This window comes from Ambystoma mexicanum, chromosome 2p (assembly GCF_040938575.1).
Source record: "Ambystoma mexicanum isolate Mex_15411 chromosome 2p, UKY_AmexF1_1, whole genome shotgun sequence".
Classification (NCBI taxonomy): Eukaryota; Metazoa; Chordata; class Amphibia; order Caudata; family Ambystomatidae; genus Ambystoma; species Ambystoma mexicanum.
In genome coordinates this window covers 1,406,274,927-1,406,294,576 of record NC_090923.1, presented here as the reverse complement: position 1 = coordinate 1,406,294,576, position 19,650 = coordinate 1,406,274,927, and the positions used below count along the sequence as shown (strand labels likewise).

General features: G+C 46.5%; 1 protein-coding gene across 1 annotated transcript in view; it reads left to right on the top strand.

Moving 5' to 3' along the window:
- Positions 1-12,055, top strand: part of LOC138567555 (uncharacterized) — a 310,480-nt gene extending 298,425 nt beyond the window's left edge. Inside the window, exon 4 of the mRNA XM_069645890.1 lies at positions 3,800-12,055. Coding sequence (XP_069501991.1) covers positions 3,800-10,815 — 7,016 coding nt within the window. The 3' untranslated portion in view covers positions 10,816-12,055. The remainder of the gene's footprint in view (positions 1-3,799) is intronic.
- Positions 12,056-19,650: the final 7,595 nt, after the last annotated feature.

The window sequence follows — 19,650 nt, the reverse complement described above, 5'->3', positions numbered from 1 at the left end:
TATGTTTCCCTTACAGTTGCTTAATGATAAAAAAATCTTACTCTAGTGTGCTAAAAGCTCTCTTCCAACAACTGCCCTTCATTTAGTGGTGTCTTAAGAAAAATAAATGTACTTATAGACACATAGTTGTTACTACAATAGCATGTAATAGTTCAATTTTAAACATATATTCTAATAAATACATATACATATGAGTACACTCCTTAGTTGTTTCACTGTTTATAACACTTCTTATGCATCAAAATATAACGCCAAGTGATTGAGAATTGCCTGCATCCATGTGCTGTGGATCCTAGCACCCATAAAAAGACAAATACCAAAAATAAATCTATACAAAAATTGCTAAAATTAAAAATCAGAACTGTCATATAATGTTCCAGCGCTGAGTTGTATGACTGAAAGTCCTAAAACACTCCCTGACAGGTTTCAATCCCCAGGTAGTTGGTGGGATTTTCTTCAGGGGCTCTGATGAGTTGGTATTACATGGTGCCTCGTTAGGCTGTCTATCAACATGAGTGGTGATTTGGGTTGAGTATTAATCTCTAGTTTTGTCACTGACAGCCTTTGATTCCAAAGTAAGGTGGGGCCCTGAGCTGAGGCTAAAATTAGCTTCAAAGTTCAGGTGTGGAAAAAATTAATGAACGAGTCCAGTTCCCTTAGAGTGGAGAGGACTGTGTTGTCCTTGTAGCAGACGGGACGTTTTGTTCGAGTGAAAAGTGATTGCATTGATCTCGCCATCGGCTTGCTATGAGTGAGATGCAGCACAGTCACATTCCTAGTGTCTTAGTCCACCATACTGCACACCTGTTATTAGTAGGACTGCATTAGGTTTAGCAATTCTAGGAAAATTGATAATTCCCTAGATTAGTCAGTATGGCAAGAGTCCATCTGGCCACTATGTGGTTTGACTATCTGGTTGAGTTGCAGAACAATCTTTTACGCTTATGTGATACCATTAATAGACCTTGCTTGAACTGTGTACCTGACATGTGGGTGGGTTATTTTGCTCATTTTCACCCTGCTGTTCTGGCATTAGCCCCTGTGTAAAATACATAACGACTGATGGGTTCCTGTGCAGATAAGTGTGGTAGGCAGCAGATTGCAGTCGCCAGCAGAGGGCCTAACGCAATTTGGTAACTACAGGTGATTATAGGAGCAAAATCCCAGCCCAGGTGAACTGAACGGCAGCTAGGAAGTGGGCTCATTTACAGAAAGCTGCAATAGCAGCCCGGGCAGTAGTCCGGAAAAGCAGACAGGGACAAAGCGAACATCTATGAGGGGTGTGCACAGATGTTCTCAACTCTAGATCTACTGAATAAAATTGACGTGTGGGGAAAAGCAGGGTTACGGAAATAGGAGGCATTGTGTCCCGTAAAGGCTGCCCTTTAGTCTGGCCATTGCCCCTAGTCTCCCCTCCCCATCCCTCCTGACCACCATTAAGTGGGAAGGAAAGTGTAGAGGGGGGGGGGGGGCTGGTGAAACCAAGATCATCTCACCTCTTGAATATGATTCCTGTAAGCAGAAGAAACGTTTACAGGAAAATCCATCAGAGGCTTGCAGTTGCAGATTTGACTGCCTACTACCTGCTTGCTCAGACCGGTGTGGACACATCAGTGTATCCGCTGTCTGGCAAGGGACAAGGCCAGCTTAATGTAAACTCAATGGTGGGGCGGTAGGAGGAGATGGTCCTGGCTTCAAAAAGCCATAGCAGAAAGCGTCAAAGGATCTTTCATTTCCTGTGTATGATTGGACTTATCCAAGCCATTGCACCATTTGGACAACCCCACAGAGCCAATCCTTTAACAAATGCTGGAAAGGGAAAGAGGATTGTGCAGCGTGGGCCAACTTAGATTGGATACCCTGAAGCAACCTTTAGGATGCATTCTGCTGTATACTCACCGACCTACTAAATAGACGACTTAGATGCTTCAGTGATATTGAAGATTTGTATAATGTATATTCTAAATTGCACACACATAAATACAATCTGGAGATGGTGTGACGCCATTGGGTTATTGTTATCATGATGTCAAATGGGAATCCCATTATAGAAAATCCTACAAGCCGCTAACATAAGTTAAACCATTCAAGAGAATTAAGTGGCAATCTAGTATACAGCAACAACATGGCAGAATTCATCAAAATGTTTTAATCTAGAACACATGGGAAACTGCTGTGTTTTTTTAAAGTTTTTGTTGAATTTTGCAGGAGGAACAAAATAACGACTTTATTTAGTGCCATTTTGCAGCAAATGGGTGTATAATTAAACCCTAACTTTCCACAATACAGAAGGCAGGACGGTGAAATTAATTTCAAAATAGTTTCTCTCCCATTTCTACCTTCCTGTTATGTACAGGCACTGTACGTTGGTTCCACCTGTCCCACTGTTCTTTTCCAATGTGTTGCTCAGCACACCTTCAATCTCCAAAGTTCTCAGTCACATATATTTCTTCCCATTACTTCCTTGCTTCTCTCCAGTGTAATTATTTTGGCCTCTCCCACATGTCTTGATTAACCGAGTTCCATCTATTTGGCCCATATCTTGTCAAACCTTTCAGAGCTGACCATATTCTGCGATACCAGTTTTCGGGCTACAAGCAGTCATCCAACCCTTTCAGAAGTTGACCTTTCATGGGGCTCACTGAATCCAAGCGTCGGTCTTATAGTCCAGTTGGCAATCGCCATGGCCAATGTCCATAGAGCTTCAGTGTGTCTAGCTGTGAAATACGAGACAATCTAATTTTGTAAAACCGTTTTGCAATCTTGCTCAAATTCTTCATCTATCCTGAGATAGGATCAGATACCTTCGCCAGGTATCTTTATTATATCTGAGCAGAGCTGTGCCATATGATAAGATCTACCCATTTTGTAGGGGTGTTTCCTGATATAGCATGACTGGTGAAGATATTTCAATTGCATTAACCTCAATTGTGCACTCGCTGCCACTTCTCTGGGTCCTCAGAGTATCTCCCTCCACTCCTTGTTTGGAGAAGCCAAATCCATTTCCCTTTTGAACGGTGGGACAATGGCTAGGTATAGTTCATTAAAGGAAAAAGAAATCGAATATAGAACCTAAATTGGTTTCCATTCCAGACTGCTTCGAAGGACTTTTGCACTAATGGAGAATGTTTAAGCATTTTCGTAATGTTTGTAATTTGCATGTGCTAGGTATGCTAAAAGTTTATATATCTGTATTTACCCTGATGGATTCTCTGATTAGATCAGATAAAGCCTTTGAACCGATCTCGCCCACAATGTGACCCAATGTATGTACTCTCTTACTATCTCAATCCTGGAACTTTACCTGGTTAATATGTGGCAGTCCCGCCTTGAGGAGTTTGCTGCTTTACTTTCCCTTTCCAATGCAATTTTCCATATTTTACATGTTGCCAGGGTTCCTATTGGAAGAGCCTCCTTATAGTAGGTACAAGTTCTTAGCGGTACCTGTACAGTCCATCTCAAACCAAGGGCACTATACAAAACCACTTACAAAGAGATAGATCTGTAGGGGAAAGTAACTCCCAAACTTAGGTCGGAGGTCAGTCGTCCCTCCCAAACAAATCTAAATAGTTTATCAATTCTATTCTGGGATGTTTCTCCAGCCACAGAGGTCATGACGCTTGCTCTTCTATTACCAAAATATTGTTACAGGGAAGTAATTAGCTTGTTTTTTAAAAATCTATTGCAGTAAAAATCTGTGTTTAAAAAAAAAAAAAAAGAAAAAAGAAATCAAGGTTGCATTGTTGTTTTATATATTATTACTGTCCAGTCTTTAATAACTTTATTTATTCATCTACAGCTGCTGAGATTGAAGGTGAAAATGAGAAGTTTCATCTTGAAAGTTGGAGTCTGCAGCAGCCCGATGAGATTTCCTCCTCTCAAGAAAGAAGAGAGTATCTTATGCGATGCCTGGAGTGTGGACAGAAATGTAATAATCTATGCAGACTCAACAGGGCTGGATTTCCAGCAGGCACTCAAGGTCTTTATCATCCAGGCCCTGTTCCATTTGACGGCAACCCTAAAATGAGATTTATGAGCCACACCTTCCCTGCTGATGGTATCCTGGGGTACAACTGTGCAACTCAGCCCACAGTCGGTGATGGAAATTCTGGAATTAGACACGCATCTGTCCCTGCTACAACATATGGAAGCCAAGAGTTTGGACCACCATCCTCACCGGGCACCATGTATGGACGTCCAGGAATCCGCCAACCAAATCCAGCTGTTACTGCCTATGGGGGCATGGGAATTGGACAGTCAACTCCTCCCATTACCACATATGTCGGTCCTGATCTTTCACATTCATCATCTCATCCTGTTGTTGGTGCCAACCAAGGACCTCGCTATCCAACTCATATTGGTCCAGTTAGTGGCATCCACGGAGTTACATATCCAGCTTCTTCTGTTGGCAACCATGGATTGACCTATGCTATTCCTAGCACTGTAACTGGGAATCAGGGAGCTCGATATGCAAATGTACCCGTTAGTGGAAATTACGCAGTTCGGTATTGTCCACCTCCTCACCCTCAAGCACCTGTTTCTGTGGGCCATGGGGTTCAATACACAACCCCTCCAGGTAATGTTGGGGGTAGCCCAGGCGCAAGGTATCCCACATCTCCTGTTGCTGTCACTGGGATTCATGGATCTACATTTTCTAGTCCACCTGCCACTGTTGGTGGGAGTCAGGGGGTTAGGTATTCTGCTGCACCAGGAACAGGTAGTGGGGGCCATGGAGTTGCATATGCCAATCCACCTGTCACTGGTAGCCACGGTGTTCGGTTTTCAGCTCCTGCATCAGTTACTGGTGGACACAGTGTTACATATTCAACTCCTCCTGTGGTGGTAAGCAGTGGTCAGGCAGTTCGTTTTTCAACACCTCCAGTTACTGGCACTCATGGCGCTACCTATGTAAGCCATCCATCTACAGTCAGCGGTGGTCCAGGAGCTATGTATTCAACACCACCTACTGCTGGGTGTCATGGTGTGACATATGCCACTCACCATGGTATGGTAAGCAGCAATCCGGGTGTGAGGTATTCAGCCCCACTTACAACTGTCAGTGGAAGTCAAGGAGTCCGGTATTCAGCTGCACCACCTGCCTATTCAACTCCTGCAACTGTTGTTGGAAGTCCAGGGGCCAGGTACTCTGCTCCTCCCCCTCCTCCATATTCAACTGTGACTGCAAATGGAATTCCAGCGGTCCGGTTTTCTGCACAATCTGGCACTGTTGGTGGCAGTCCAAGTGCCCGGTATTCTGCTTCAACTGTAGGTAGCCAACATGGTGTTAGAAATTCAGCCCCTAGTAACTTTCCAGGTAATCAAGCTATTGGGTATCCCAATTCATCTAGTGCTAGTCATGGAGTTACACATCCAACCTCTCCTGCGACTGTTAGTGGAGTTTCCAATGCAAACCCTCCTATCTCTGCAACTGGGAGCAGTGGAATGACCTATTCCACCACTGTTAGTGGGAGTCAGGGTATCGCACACCCAACACTTCCTTCAACCGAAAGTTCTGCACATTTATTTACAGCCCCTGCTTTTGTTGGTTGGAGTCATGCTGTTAAGTATGCTGCTCCTTTTGCCCCAAACGGTGGAAGCAAGGGAATATGGTACCCATCTGCCAATAACACAGGTAATGGAGGTCAAGGAACTGGTGTTTCGACATCCCCTGCTGCTCCTACTGGCAACCAGGGAGTTAGGCATTCAGCATCCCCTTCTGCCGCCAGTGGCAATCAAGGGACTCGGTTTTCAACTTCCCCAGCTACTCCTACTGGTAACCAGGGTGTCCGATATTCAGCCTCCTCGGCTGCTGCAATCGGGAGTCAGGGGGTTCGACACTCAACCTCCCCCGCTGCTGCTAGTGGGAATCAGGGAGTTCGGCATTCAACATCCCCCACAACAGCTGTGGGGAATCAGGGTGTTCGGTTTCCAACGTCTCCCGCTAGTGGAAATCAGGGGGTTAGACATTGTGCACCCACCACAGCTACCAGTGGGAATCAAGGGCTAAGGTATTCAACACCCTCTGCGGCTGCTAACGGGAATCAAGGAATTAGGCATCCCACGTCACCTGGTTCAGCTAGTGGGAATCAGGGGGCTCGATTTCCATCTCACCATGCTGCTAGTGGGAATCCTGGAGTTAGATTTTCAACACCATCTGCTTCTGTTAGTGGAAATCACGGCGTTCGGTTTCCAACACCCACAACTATTGGGAATCAAGGAGTTAGGTTTTCTGCTTCCCAGCCAACTGGTAATGGCAGTCAAGGAGTTAGGTTTTCAACTCCTTTGCCTACAGTTAATGCAAACAGTGGACTAAGAAATGCAACCGCAGCCTCCATTGGGGGTAATGTCACCAAGGATTCCGCTATTCCTACCACCTCTGGGGGCCGTTATGGTGTTAGATATGCAAATGCTCCAAACTCTGCTCATGGGAAAGAAGGAGTTGGACATGCCACCAATACATTGCAAGGGATCCACAGCATTAGGAATACAAACCCTGTTCCTTTAGGTGTCAGTGTAGGTCCTAGATCTGTGTCTATGCCTGTTGCTGCTACTGGTGGTTTAGCTCCAAAACACACCACTCCTACGAGGGCAGTTGGCAGAGTCTCCTCCCCAATTGTCATTAACGAGGATCCTGAAATACACCCTACTCCCCGTCCTCCAAGTCAGTGGATAAGGCCAGATGCAACACCAAATATACTGGAGAGGGGGGGAATAAAGCATAATTCATCTCCTGCTATAAATCGAAGTAGAGTCTCAAGTGGGTCCACGTCACCCATTATTATAGATGAAAGTCCAGACATAAGTGATCTTCATCCTATTAATAGGAGCAAAGGACCAAACGAGTCCTCAGTCACACCAATTTCAAGTAGGGGCAGAACAGGAAGTGATTCCACGTCTCCTACAATTACGCTGAAGAACCCAGGCATGAAACCTCCTACTTCGCCCATTATAATCGAAGATACTCCAGGGGAAAAGGATGATGGACCCCCCATTGTTACAGGTGAGATTCGACCAGTGGTGCGTGTTACTTCGCCCATTGTTATTGAAGATGACCATGATGTTGGTAGTGCCTCCCCTGCCATTGCTGATGAGAATGATGGAGGAAGCAATTCTACTCTGCCTATCATTATCGGAGATGGTCCCGAGGTAAGGAGTATTACACCTACCCTCTCTAAGATCAATGGCCAAAAGGCCAGGTGTTCCACTCCTCGTCTCTTGAGTGCTGAAAGTCCGATTGAGAACTGTACCACAGCCAGTATCATTAGTGTTGATGCTCCTCAGGAAGTCGGGCAATCCACCCTTCCCATCAGTAGCTTAGAGCCGCAAGATTTAAGGCGTCTCTCGTCACCCACAACCAGTATTGAAAGCCAAGATGCAAAATTTGCTGCTTCTCCCATAATTAATGTTGATAGTGAAGCAATAGGGCACGTAACCCCACCCATCATGAATTTTGAGAACCAGGGAGTGAATCATGGCACTTCACCTATCACAACTACTGAGAGTGTGAGGTCTGTCACCCCCTCCATTACTAATATTATCATCACAAATATTGAAAGTCAAGGTGTGAGTCATGGTACCCAACCTGTCAACAATATTGAGCATCAGGGTGTCTTAGAAACGCCACTAATTGCTAATTTTGAGTGTCAGGGCTTCACTCAAAGGACTACGCCCATCACTAATAGCGACAGTCCAGATTTTAATCATGAAACACTACCCATCACTACTGTAGCCAGTGAGAGAGTGAGTCATGATACTCCCCCTGTCACTAATATTGAGAGTCCATGTGGGAGTCCTGGAATACCAACCATTGATAATCGGGGTGTGAGTCCTGGAAATCTGCCAGTCACTAATATTGAGACTCTGGGTGAGAGTCCTGAAACCCCACCTTTCACTATTGACAGTCATGGAAGCCCACCTGTCGACAGTACTGCCGTAAGAAATGTTATGAGTCCGAATATGAATTATGAATGCCCACCAGCCACAGATATTTCCATATCTAATAGTGAAGCTGATACCGCGAGTCAAGGAAGCCCAACAGTCAATAATGCAGAGTGTCTTAGTGAGAAGCAACTACCCCCACCCATGACTAATGGTGGCATCATACATTTTGAAAGTCCAGGTGTGAGGCCTGAAACTATTCCAATGGCTAATATCGAGAGCCAAGAGTTTGGGTGTGACATTTCACATATCACTGATGTTGAGGATGAAGGTTTACAGTGTGTACCTTCCCCTATCACTGATACTGCAATCACAAATATTGAGAGCCTTGAAGCAAGATCTGTTACTCCTCCCATAGTCGATGCTGTGAGGATTTCCACCCCTCTCACCAGCAATATGGAAGCTCAGGAACTGAGGCCTGTTACTCCACCCAATGCTAATATTGAAAGTCTGGGTGATCAATGTCCTAGTGATCACAGCACAAGTATAGAGAGCCAGGATGTCCACTGTCAAAATGCCCCACACACCAATGTTGAAAGTCAGAGTATCCAATGTCCAAGTGATGCCATTCAGAGTATTGATAGCCAGATTGTCTGTTGCAGCAGTGAGCCCATCACAAATATTGAGAGTCTGGATATCGGGTGTTCCAGTGCTCCCCCCACTGATGTTGAGAGTCAGAATGTTCAGTATCCAAGTGATCCCAATACCAGTATTGAACGTCAGGATGCCCAGAGTCCCAGTAATCCTGCTACCAGTTTTGAGATTAATGATGCCCAATGTGCCTTACCTCTAATGACGGTCGTGGAGAGTCAGGAAGTGAGGTGTTCCGCAGCAGCCCCTGATGTCTTTGAGAGTCTGGATAAGAGCCAGACTCCTTCTCCCATTGATATTACAATCCCCAACATTGAAAGCCAGGGTGCAGGACATTCATCTCCGTTATCAAATATTGGATGTACTTATATCGAGAGTCAGGCTGTAAGGCAACCCACTCTCTCCGTCGATAGAATGGAGAGTGAAAATGGGAGCTCCACCTCGAACATTGAGAATCAGATTGTGCCACATGCCACTTCACCAGTCTTCAATATTGAGAGTCCAGATGTGGGGCATAATACCCTGTCTATTGACAATAGCACAATTACTAATGTTGAAAGTCAAGGAGTAATGTATAACACGCCATCGATCACCAACATTGAAAAGGGGGTGAGCTGTGCCCCTGTTTCTGTTGCTCCTATTGAGAATCGTGTAGAAAGCTGTGCTATTTCTCCTATCAATATTGGTAACACTAATGAAGTGAGACCTGCTGATCCCCCTATTACAGTTACTGGGAATCAGGGAAAGGCACATGCTAGTCCCCACATTCGTGTTTCTACGAGTCAGGGAGTCAGGCATACAACAGCTTCCATTGCTGTCACTGGAGGTCAGATAGTCAGGTACACTGCTACTCCGATAGCTGTCACTGGGAATCAGATAGTCCGATACACCACTCCACCCATTACAGTCACTAGAGGGCAATTAGTTAGGCATTCTGCTCCCCCCATTGTGGTTACTGGGGGTCCGTTTGTCAGGCACACAATTCCTGTCAGCGTCACATCAAGCACAACTGGCCCTGTTCCAATAACTATGTATGGAACTGGCGGAACCAGACTTGCAATCCCTCCTCTTAACATCAATCGGAGTGTTGTCCCTGTGCGCAACGCATCCCCAATTATCATTAGAAGGAATTCAGGACTTCAACATACAGGTTCTCCTGTTGCAGTAAGTGGCAGTCAAGGAATTGTGCTTGCATTCCCTGTTACAATTGATGTGGGTCCAGGAATCATGCTGGCAACTCCCATTACAATTGAGGAAAGCACAAGGACAAAACAAGCCAACCCTGTCACTGTAAATGTTGCCCCTGCTTCGCAGGTCGCTGTGAATTTATGCTCTGCTGTTCAGCATGCAACGCCTGTTAGTGGAAGCATCAACATAAGACAGTCCACCCCTATTACTGTTAATGCTGGACAAGGGGTCTTGCCGGCTTCTGTTGGTGGAACTTCAAGCATTCTTATTGCAGCCCCCCCAATGACCATGGAGACAGTCCAACATTCTGCTACACCTGCAGGAGGGGTGGGACTTGGCACTGCCAGAGTGGTCACATTAAATGGTGGTTTGGCCATTGGACCAGGAACCCCCATCTCTGGTTGCTTGGGAACCGGCACCGAAACCGTTGTAGCCGTCAGTGCAGAATTAGGAATTCAGAATGCTCATCCTGTTACTTTTAATCAAAGTCTGGGACCTGCGCAGACCACACCTCCTGATGTTAGCCAAGCCACGTCCATTCATGTAGGTACTGGTTTAGAACATGGGGGTAGCTCTGCCATTGCAGCGAATGAAGGTATGGCAGTAGGGAACATTATGCCAGTTGCACTTAATGGAAATGTAACTCTAGAGCATGCCACTCCTATGACTCCTGTCTCAGAAGGGTTAGATGTTGGAAAAGGTACAACTGCTGTCACAAGTGACAGTTCAGCCGTTGTCCACTCCCCTCCGATTACACTTGGGACCTGTGAATCTTCTGCAGAGAATAGTGCAGGTGTTGTTTTTCCCACCACTGAGCAGGCTGGTCAGATGGAAGAGCGGTTATATAAATGCACAGAGTGTGAGAAAGGCTTTGGCAGTCCAAGAAGTCTTGGATCACACCAGAGAATTCACATTGAAGAGAGAACAGCTGTATGCACTCACATGACTAAGACTCTACGTGAATTGCGGCCAAAGGAACACTCACCAACTGACGATCCTCCGGTTTCATCTACGACAGGTACTACAGAGCCTTCTCCAACCATACTGTACACAACGCAGAGCTCCGAACTGGGAACTGTATATGTGGTTACTGTGTAGGTCATTCCAACTGCCATTTTCCCATTGGCAGAAGAAACGAGTGATGGACAGATGCACAGTTCTCATTTCAACAGCAGTAGAGGACCTAGTGACGAACTACAATCATGCATGAGAGAGCGCAAGGCTCTTCTGTGATTCCCTGCCAACCCCTGGCAATTCATCATCGCTACTGGTCATTAATCCCAATTACATCAATCAAATTTCAAAAAGAAAAATAACAAATTTCATCTGTCTCTTCCTAGAGATGTTCTTTTCCATTGCCGCTGCTGAAGAAGAGTCGCAGGTGTCACCATCCTTTTACACAACATGTTTTTTGCTGTGTGATTATCGTACACTGCCAAAAGTCTTTAACTTTTTCATCTTTGCTGCTGGTCTTGGTAGTATCAAAAGGTTTGTCAAACTTGGCTGTTATTATGAGGATCAAACAGAGAAGGAAACCGTGAAAACGGTGTGGAAAGACTAATGCCAAATTTACCACTGGACAACATTAGTTTGTGCCTCGGCTTACCTTCAAAGCAAACATTGTACTCATTCGAGAAGCCTCACAATACCTGTACTCTTATGTCTTTATATATATACTCACTAGTGAGATTCCTCAGATTACTTTAAGACTGAAGGACTTTCCTCCCAGGTAACTCTTTGGAGTGGTTGCTAAGCTTTTCAAAATGAAAATGGCTCTGTTTGTGTAGAAGGTACTCTCTTGTTCTTGCTTACTCTGTATCGGTCTTTATCTCTGTACATGACCGATATGCCGGCTTTAAATGCAGTTGGTAAAAAGGCCAGCAATGGCATTCCTGCTATCCACCATACAGGGGGTTTAGGGGATAGATGGCATATATGAGGGTTATGAGGATGGGATAGGTCAGGTGGGTATAGAGGGGGTAAACACCTCCCTCCAGAAAGTAAATCAAAAAAGGGAATGCTGTTGCTGGCATTTTTGACGCCAACCAAAAAGAAAATGACAAAATCTCCCTCCACCCTTAATCCTCAGTCTCTAAAAAATGAAGTCACTATTGGAACAAGAAATTTGTATATAGAGTAATTCCGGTTTTCATAGTCACATTACACCCAATAATAAGTATGTCCCCTTGTAATAAAACACATGTATATACTGCCTATCACATAATCCATTGTAATATAGAACTCCTACCTCAGAAACCTATTCTGTAAATTAAGTGTGTTGTGAGTTCATGTTTATTGCATTTCTTTTTTTAGGTTGATAAATATTTTGCCTTTGCAAGACTTCTTTATTTTTCTCAATCGTTTCTGCCTAAATTTGAAATTTAAACAAGTCTGGCAATTAAGAAATGAAACACACTTGACAAGAGAATGGGGACTGCACTCAAGCTTGCGTCTTTAATAAAAACTGTTCGAATGGATTGTGTCCTCCCACATATTCCTTATCTTAGATATCTTGTCTCCCAGCTTTGCTGCTGCGGAAAAAAATGTCACCAGAGAGTGCTGGGCTCGAAGCTGCGGAGTCGTAGTCCCTCGAGGGCCGCCGTCGAGCGTCAAACGTCATCCGCAGTATAAAGGGCTCGAGCCGCGCCCATTAGCTCAGTTCCGTTTCTCCGTGGAGTGCTTCGTGTCACATAATGGCGCATCCGTTTTTTTGACAAAATGTCCTCTTCATGGACTCCCTCCACACCCAAGACGGGTTTAAAAAAATGTCAAAAGTGTTATTAAAAAGATGTCTGTTACCGACCCCCATCGTAATTGCCTTTGGTGTTTGGGCCCCGACCACCGGGTCAACGTATGTGGTTCCTGTCAGGCTATGTCCAATAAGGCTCTTAAGGAACAGAAAGGTAAGCTGGCGGTGTGGGAGGAATCTTCTAAATCTTCTAAAAGACAAAGAGATTCGAGAGGGTCGAGCGGAAAGTCTCGACCCGAGCGGAGGAGATGGAGGTCTAAAAGTCACTCGAGGAAATCCTCCTCTTCTTTGTCCAAAAAATGGAAGAATCGACGGCATAGATCTCCTTCTTCCTCTTCCTCCTAGTCTGACAGAAAGGTCGTATCCTACCCTTCCAAGCACGATTCCCCTAAAAAATGGGAGGCCTTCAGGGCTTCGATGCTAAAAGAAATTGATAATGCGGCCCAGGCCCCCTCGAAAAAGCTGTGCGAAGATCATGCCCCGCCCCACTCCAAGAGTGACAGAGGGAGATCAAAGGCCAGGCACGCTAGATCCGACAAAAAGTCGAAGGTGTCATTGGGGGAAAGTTCTCCGACACCTCATGAAAAAAGAGTGAAAACCACTGGTGCATAAATCGGGGGTGACGGCTGACAAAATGGCATCGAAATCGAATATCGACTCGGCGCAGCCTTCCACGACGCCGAGGCCGCCGCTGAAGATGGCATTAAGGCCTCCCTCGACGACATCGAAGCCTCCTTCGAAATCGCAGAAGCCAGCGTCTATATCATTGACGCCTTTGTCGAGGCATTCTTTAATTCGATACCAAAATCCACGCCTTTGTCAAAGCCTAGATCAATACCACCCTATTCACCACAGAAGATCTTCCATCAACAACCCAGGCAAGAATATTTTAGATCTATGTCCTATATTTACGAGGAGCATTCCTTTGAAGGGGATGTTACTTCGGCTGGTGTGGGGTTTGGAACCAAAGAGGTTCCTGAGGAGTTAATAGACCCAAACTCTAAGATAGCTGATCTTTACGATTGCCTTCAAACAGCCAGTGGCCTAGATACTTCCCCTGAAGTAGAGTTTGAAAAGCCAGCTCCTGTAGATCATGGGTGCACAACATACGGCCCACGGGCCAGTTGCGGCCTGCCATGCTCTTTTGTCCAGGCCCGCGAGGCACAAAGACTTTCCTAATGGAGGGCGGCCCGCCCTCCATTAGGAAAGTCTTTGTTGTCTTCCGGGCCGGACAAAACACTGGCCCTCATTGGCTCAGCACACACGCACCACGTCGCTCCTACGAGCCACGTAGTGTGTGTGTGCTGCACCAATGGAGGGCCAGCACTACGGCTGGCGTGGTCCAGAAGGCTTGATGCCGGAAGGCATTTTAGCCTTGGACCACGCCAGCCGTAGTATGATTCCAGCGACTTCCAGTTTACCTGCTTTCCAGCATGTCTCCGGTAAGTGGTCTGTTTGTGTTTGTGTGTCGGGTCTGTTTTGCTGTATGTTTGTGTGTGTATGTTGGCGGGGGGGGTGTCGGATGTGTATGAATGGATTTGAATGTTTTTTGTGTGTATGTTGAGATGTAGGGGTGGGGGGTGTCGGATATGTATTAATGTTTGGATTTGAATGTTTTTTGTGTGTATGTTGAGATGCAAGGGTGGGAGGGTGTCGGGTGTGCATGAATGTTTGGATTTGAATGTTTTTTGTGTGTATGTTGAGATGCAGGGGTGGGGGGTGTCGGGTGTGCATGAATGTTTGTTTTGGAGTGTAAGTGCAGTGTATGTTGAGATGCAGGGTCTGTATGTGTGCATGCTTGCTAGTTTGTATGCTGATTTGGGGGGTGGGGGTTCTGGTCTGTATGGGTGCAAGTTTGAAAATGTGTGCTGAGTTGGGGGGTTTGGGTCTGTATGGGTTCATGTTTGAGAGTGTGCTGATTTGGGGGGTGGGGGTTCGGGTCTGTATGGGTTCATGTTTGAGAGTGTGCTGATATGGGGTGTGGGGGGTTCGGGTCTGCATGGGTGCATGTTTGTGTGTGTGCTGAGTTGGGGGGGTTCGGGTCTGTATGGGTGCATGTTTGTGTGTGTGCTGATTTGGGGGGTGGGGGGGATCGGAGTTGGGGGGTGGGGGGTTCGGGTGTGTATGGGTGCTTGTTTGAGAGTGCTGATTTGGGGGACTGGGGGTTCGGAGTTGGTGGGTGGGGGTTCGGGTCTGTATGGGTGCATGTTTGTGTGTGTGCTGAGTTGGGGGCTGGGGGGGTTCGGGTCTGTATGGGTGCATGTTTGTGTGTGTGCTGAGTTGGGGGGGTTCGTGTCTGTATGGGTGCATGTTTGTGTGTGCTGAGTTGGGGGTGGGGGGGTTCGGGTCTGTATGGGTGCATGTTTGTGTGTGTGCTGAGTTGGGGGGGTTCGGGTCTGTATGGGTGCTTGTTTGAGAGTGCTGATTTGGAGGGTGGGGGGTTCGGGTCTGTATCGGTGCATGCTTGAGAGTCTGTGTGCTGAGTTGGGGGGGGGGGGTTCGGGTCTGTATGGGTGCATGTTTGTGTGTGTGCTGAGTTGGGGGTCCAACCGTCATAGTGTTTGGTTGGGGGTAGGGGGTGCCATGGGGCATAGTGTTTGGTTGGGGGTGGGGGCCATGGGGCATAGTGTTTGGTTGGGTGTTGAGGGTGCCATGGGGCATAGTGTTTGGTTGGGTGTTGAGGGTGCCATGGGCATAGTGTTTGGTTGGGGGTGAGGGGGCCATGGGGCATAGGGTTGCACTCCAAGAGTGAACCCAATAATAAAGCTAAAACAGGCACAGTTCGGAGATGTACATCCTTTGCTTTTTGAGGAAACCTGACTCAACGAAGGCCATACTCCTCTTGGGCGACCCAAACAGCAAACTATAGCAGTCCAAAATAACGGAATGTCCAATCTAGGGTCAATAAAATATATATATGGTAATTAAACAGACGAGATACAATAACTAAATAGAAATAAATTATAACAATGGAAAATGTGTAGTACAAAATATAAGTTTGAAATGCAAATAAAAATCGTTACCCCTCAAAAAATATTCTTTTTCCATGTGTTTAATACAAATTGGGGGTTTAAAAAGCTTCCTGCCACACCCCGCCTACCGCCCCGCCCTCATTTACTTTTCAGCCCACTATATCCCTCATGTAAGGTACTTTCGGCCCTCTGTCAAAATCAGTTGTGCACCCCTGCTGTAGATCATGCAGACTCTGGGTATAGAAACCTAATGGTAAGAGTCATTGACTTCCTGGGATGGAAAACCGCTTCCCCAGGGTTTGACCAGGACGATATGACAGACATCCTTAATGAGGGACCTCAAAGGGACCCTGTCCTCCCTTTCCATAAGGTTTTGCAAAACAGGGTGATGGCAACTTAGGATACCCCAGACTCTGGCCCTGCAGTAAATAAAAAGTTTATAGGGAAGTACAGACCATCCTCATCAGATCCTGAGTACCTGTCAAAGCATCCCTCGCCAGAAAGCTTAGTGGTACAAGCTGCAACCTCCACTAGACAGTCATCTTACCCTTCAATACCACCTGATAGGGATGACAAAAAAAAGTTGATGCTTGGGCCCGGAAAGTCTTCTCTTCAGGCAGCATGGCCCTAAAATCTACGAATGTAACTTGCACTCTGGCAAGGTTTACATACACCCTGTGGGACTGTATGACATCAGCAGCTGAACACATCCCAGAGGGTGAGGAACGGGATGGTTTCCCGGCAATAGTAAGAGATGGAAAGGAGGCTATGGAGGAATGCCTCCAGTCAGTATTGGACACTGCTGATAGTGTAAGCAGGTCCAGGGCATCTAGCACGGTCCTACGCAGATTTGCATGGCTGAGCAAATCTGGTTTTGCACCGGAAGTGCAATCCAGATTACTCAATATGCCCTTTGACGGCTTGATGCTGTTCGGCAGCAAGGTGGACAAGAGCTTGGAGAAGCTGCAGGCCTCTAAAGCGGCAGCTAAATCACTCAGCTCCGCTATAAGGCAGCCTCAGCAACACTCCTACGCAGGGTCATCTGCCTGGAGGAGCCGTCCCTTTCGTTTCTACTCCTCTTTTGAAAGAGGGAGGGGGACAGGCCAGTCGGAGGCCAACAGAGAAAACCCCCTCGTGGTGGAAGAGGGAAAGGTGCTAGATCAGCCCCAACAGCGGCTACTATCTCCTCAGCCACTGCTGCAGCCGCTGCAAAGCCACTCTGAGGTCTTGACCCACAAGACCTCAGTGGGAGGCAGGATCACTCGGTATCTGAACGAATGGCAGGACATTACGTCAGATGCCTGGGCACTAGAGGTAGTGACCCATGGTTACTGCCTTCCTTTTTGACAAGGACCGCAAGATCATCCACCGGGAACCAATTCTGTCAAAATTCCAGACCCGTTCCTTGTGCAGGAGATTTTAGTCCTGCTAGAGAAAGGTGCAATAGAACATGTACCTGTAGCGGAGAGGAACAAGGGTTGGTACTCCCCTTATTTTCTCATTCCCAAGAAGGATGGAGGATTGAGACCCATCTTGGACTTAAGAAATTTGAACATATTTCTCAGGTAGGACAAGTTGAAGATGGTAACCCTTTCTCAGATCCTTCAGGATCTTCAACTTCAGCACTGGCTGGTTTCATTGGACCTTCAATAGGCTTACTTTCATGTGCCAAACCATCTCAAGCACAGAAAGTACTCACGGTTCGCAGTTGGCGGTTCTCACTATCAGTTTCGAGTTCTGCCATTTGGGCTGACCTCCGCCCGAGGTTTTCACCAAGCTGATGGCTGGAGTGGCAGCGAGTCTCAGGAGGGGAAGGAGGGGATTCATGTCTACCCTTACCTGGACGGCTGGTTAATCAGGGCGAGTTCACCCGAACGAGCCTGGGAACATCTGACCATGAACTGCTACTTCTTACAGACTGGGCTTCTCCCTTGATTACAAGAAGTCACAAATTATTCCACGCCAAAGAACCCAATTCATCGGAGCAGTCCTGAATACTTCCTCGGGCAAGGCCTCACCTCCCGAGGAGAGAGCTTACCACATTCTGCAGATGGTAACAAGGTTTCAAAATGCCCAACATATGCCGGCCTTCGATTTTCTGAGGTTGCTCGGCGTCATGGCATCCTGTATTTTTCTGGTGCCAGAGGCCAGATTGAGAATGAGATCCCTTCAATGGGCTCTCAGGACTCAATGGTCCCGTTTTTCAGGGGATATTTCAGATCTTCTGCAAGTCCCGGCCAAAGTGGCTCAAGATCTTCTTCTATGGTGGGCTTGCAAGGAAAATATCCTCAAGGGAGAATCTTTTTGGCAACCATGGCTAAAGAGAACAGTAGTGACGGACGCCTCACTCATGGGGTGGGAAGCTCATTTTCTGTCGGAAGTTCACCTAGCTGGAGAGCAGAACACGGCGGCGGACGCTCTGAGCAGGCAGAGTACAGTTTCTCACGAATGGGAACTAGCTCTCAAAGTCCTTCGAGGGAATCTTCGCCCTTTGGGGAAACCCCTCAGGTGGATCTGTTCGTGACCAGTGTCAACCGGAAGTGAGAACTGTACTGCTCAAGGGAATTTCCTCTGAGAGGAGCTCTAGGGGACGCATTTGTGGTGGACTGGGAATTTGCACTCCTATACGCGCTTCCTCCAGTGCCCGTGATTCCTCATGTAATCAGGAGGTTGAGAAAGTTTAGGAAATCCATGATCCTAATTGCCCCGGATTAGGCCAGGAGGTCGTGGTACCCGGACCTTCTGGACATGTTCATCTGCCTTCCAATACGTCTTCAACAAAGAGAGGATCTTCTCTCGTAAGAGGAATGTCGGGTTCTCCATACAGAGGTCAAGACACTCGGCCTTCATGCATGGTTTCTGAGAGGCTGAGATATAAGGATTGGGATCTCCCGGATGACGTAATGTTCATTTTGCTTTCGGCCAGAAGGCCAGCAACAAAATCCTTGTACTGGTGTCGTTGGAACAAGTTCAGTAACTGGTGCAAGGATAAGAATGTGGATCCATGTTTATGTACTACTCCTACAGTACTTTCTTTCCTTTTACACTTGGCCAATTTGGGGCTCCAAGTTGGTACGATAAAAGGATATTTAGCAGTGCTATCTGTATTTAAGTGCTCCTCTGAAGAGGTTTCTTATTTTAAAATGCCTTGAGTTACCCAGTTTCCAAAAACGACTAACAAATGTGTACCCTCCAACACCTTTTCAGGTACCCATCTGGGATTTGAATTTAGTTTTAAAATTTCTCATGTGTGCCCCCTTTGAGCCTTTACACTCTTGCCCGTTAAGGCACCTCACTTTAAAAACAATTTTGCTAGTGGCTATAACATCAGCCCGCAGGGTGAGTGAGTTGCAGGCGCTCTCTTGTAAGCCTTCCCACACCATTTTCCATAAGAACAAGGTCATTCTAAAGGTCACACCATCATTCTTACCTAAAATAGTCTGATTTCCACATGTCACAGAAAATTACCTTACCCTCTTTTTATCCTCTTCCACACTCAAGTAAAGAGGAGGAGAGATTGCACAGGCTGGACTCAAAAAGAGCTCTCACTTTCTATATTTCTAGAATAGCGAATTTCCGACAAAGTGACAAACTATTTGTTGGATATACTGGACACAAATTGGGCCTTGGAGTGTCTAAACAAACTATCCAGATGGATAATTCTGGCGATTTCGGAGTGCTACAAATTGGCTGGGAACGAGCCTCCGGATGGGCTAAGGGCTCATTCAACCAGGGGAATGGCAACTTCCACGGCTCTTCAGAGTGGTGTTCAGGTGCAGGATATTTGTGCGGCAGCCACCTGGTCGTCAGTGCACACTTTCGTAAAACATTACTGCTTGGACTCTACATCTTATCAAGGAGGCCTCTTTGCAAAAGCCATCCTTCATTCAGTCCATGATTGAAATCTCTGGTACTCCCTCCTCCAAATTCTTTCTGCTTTGGGAGCCTATCTAAGATGAGGAATACGTGGGAGGACACAATCCATTCGAAGAATAAGTTACTTACCAACTGTAACGTTCTTTTGACTGGATGTTCCTCCCGCGTATTCCTCATCGACTCTCCCAACCTACCCTCCGTACAGTTTACCCCAGCTGCACTCGAATTTCCTTAAGAGCCGAAGGATTTTGAAAGCATGATCAACTGATGCGACCATAAACACCGTAAAAACAGAACTGAGCTAACGAGCACGGCTCGAGGCCTTTATACTGCAGA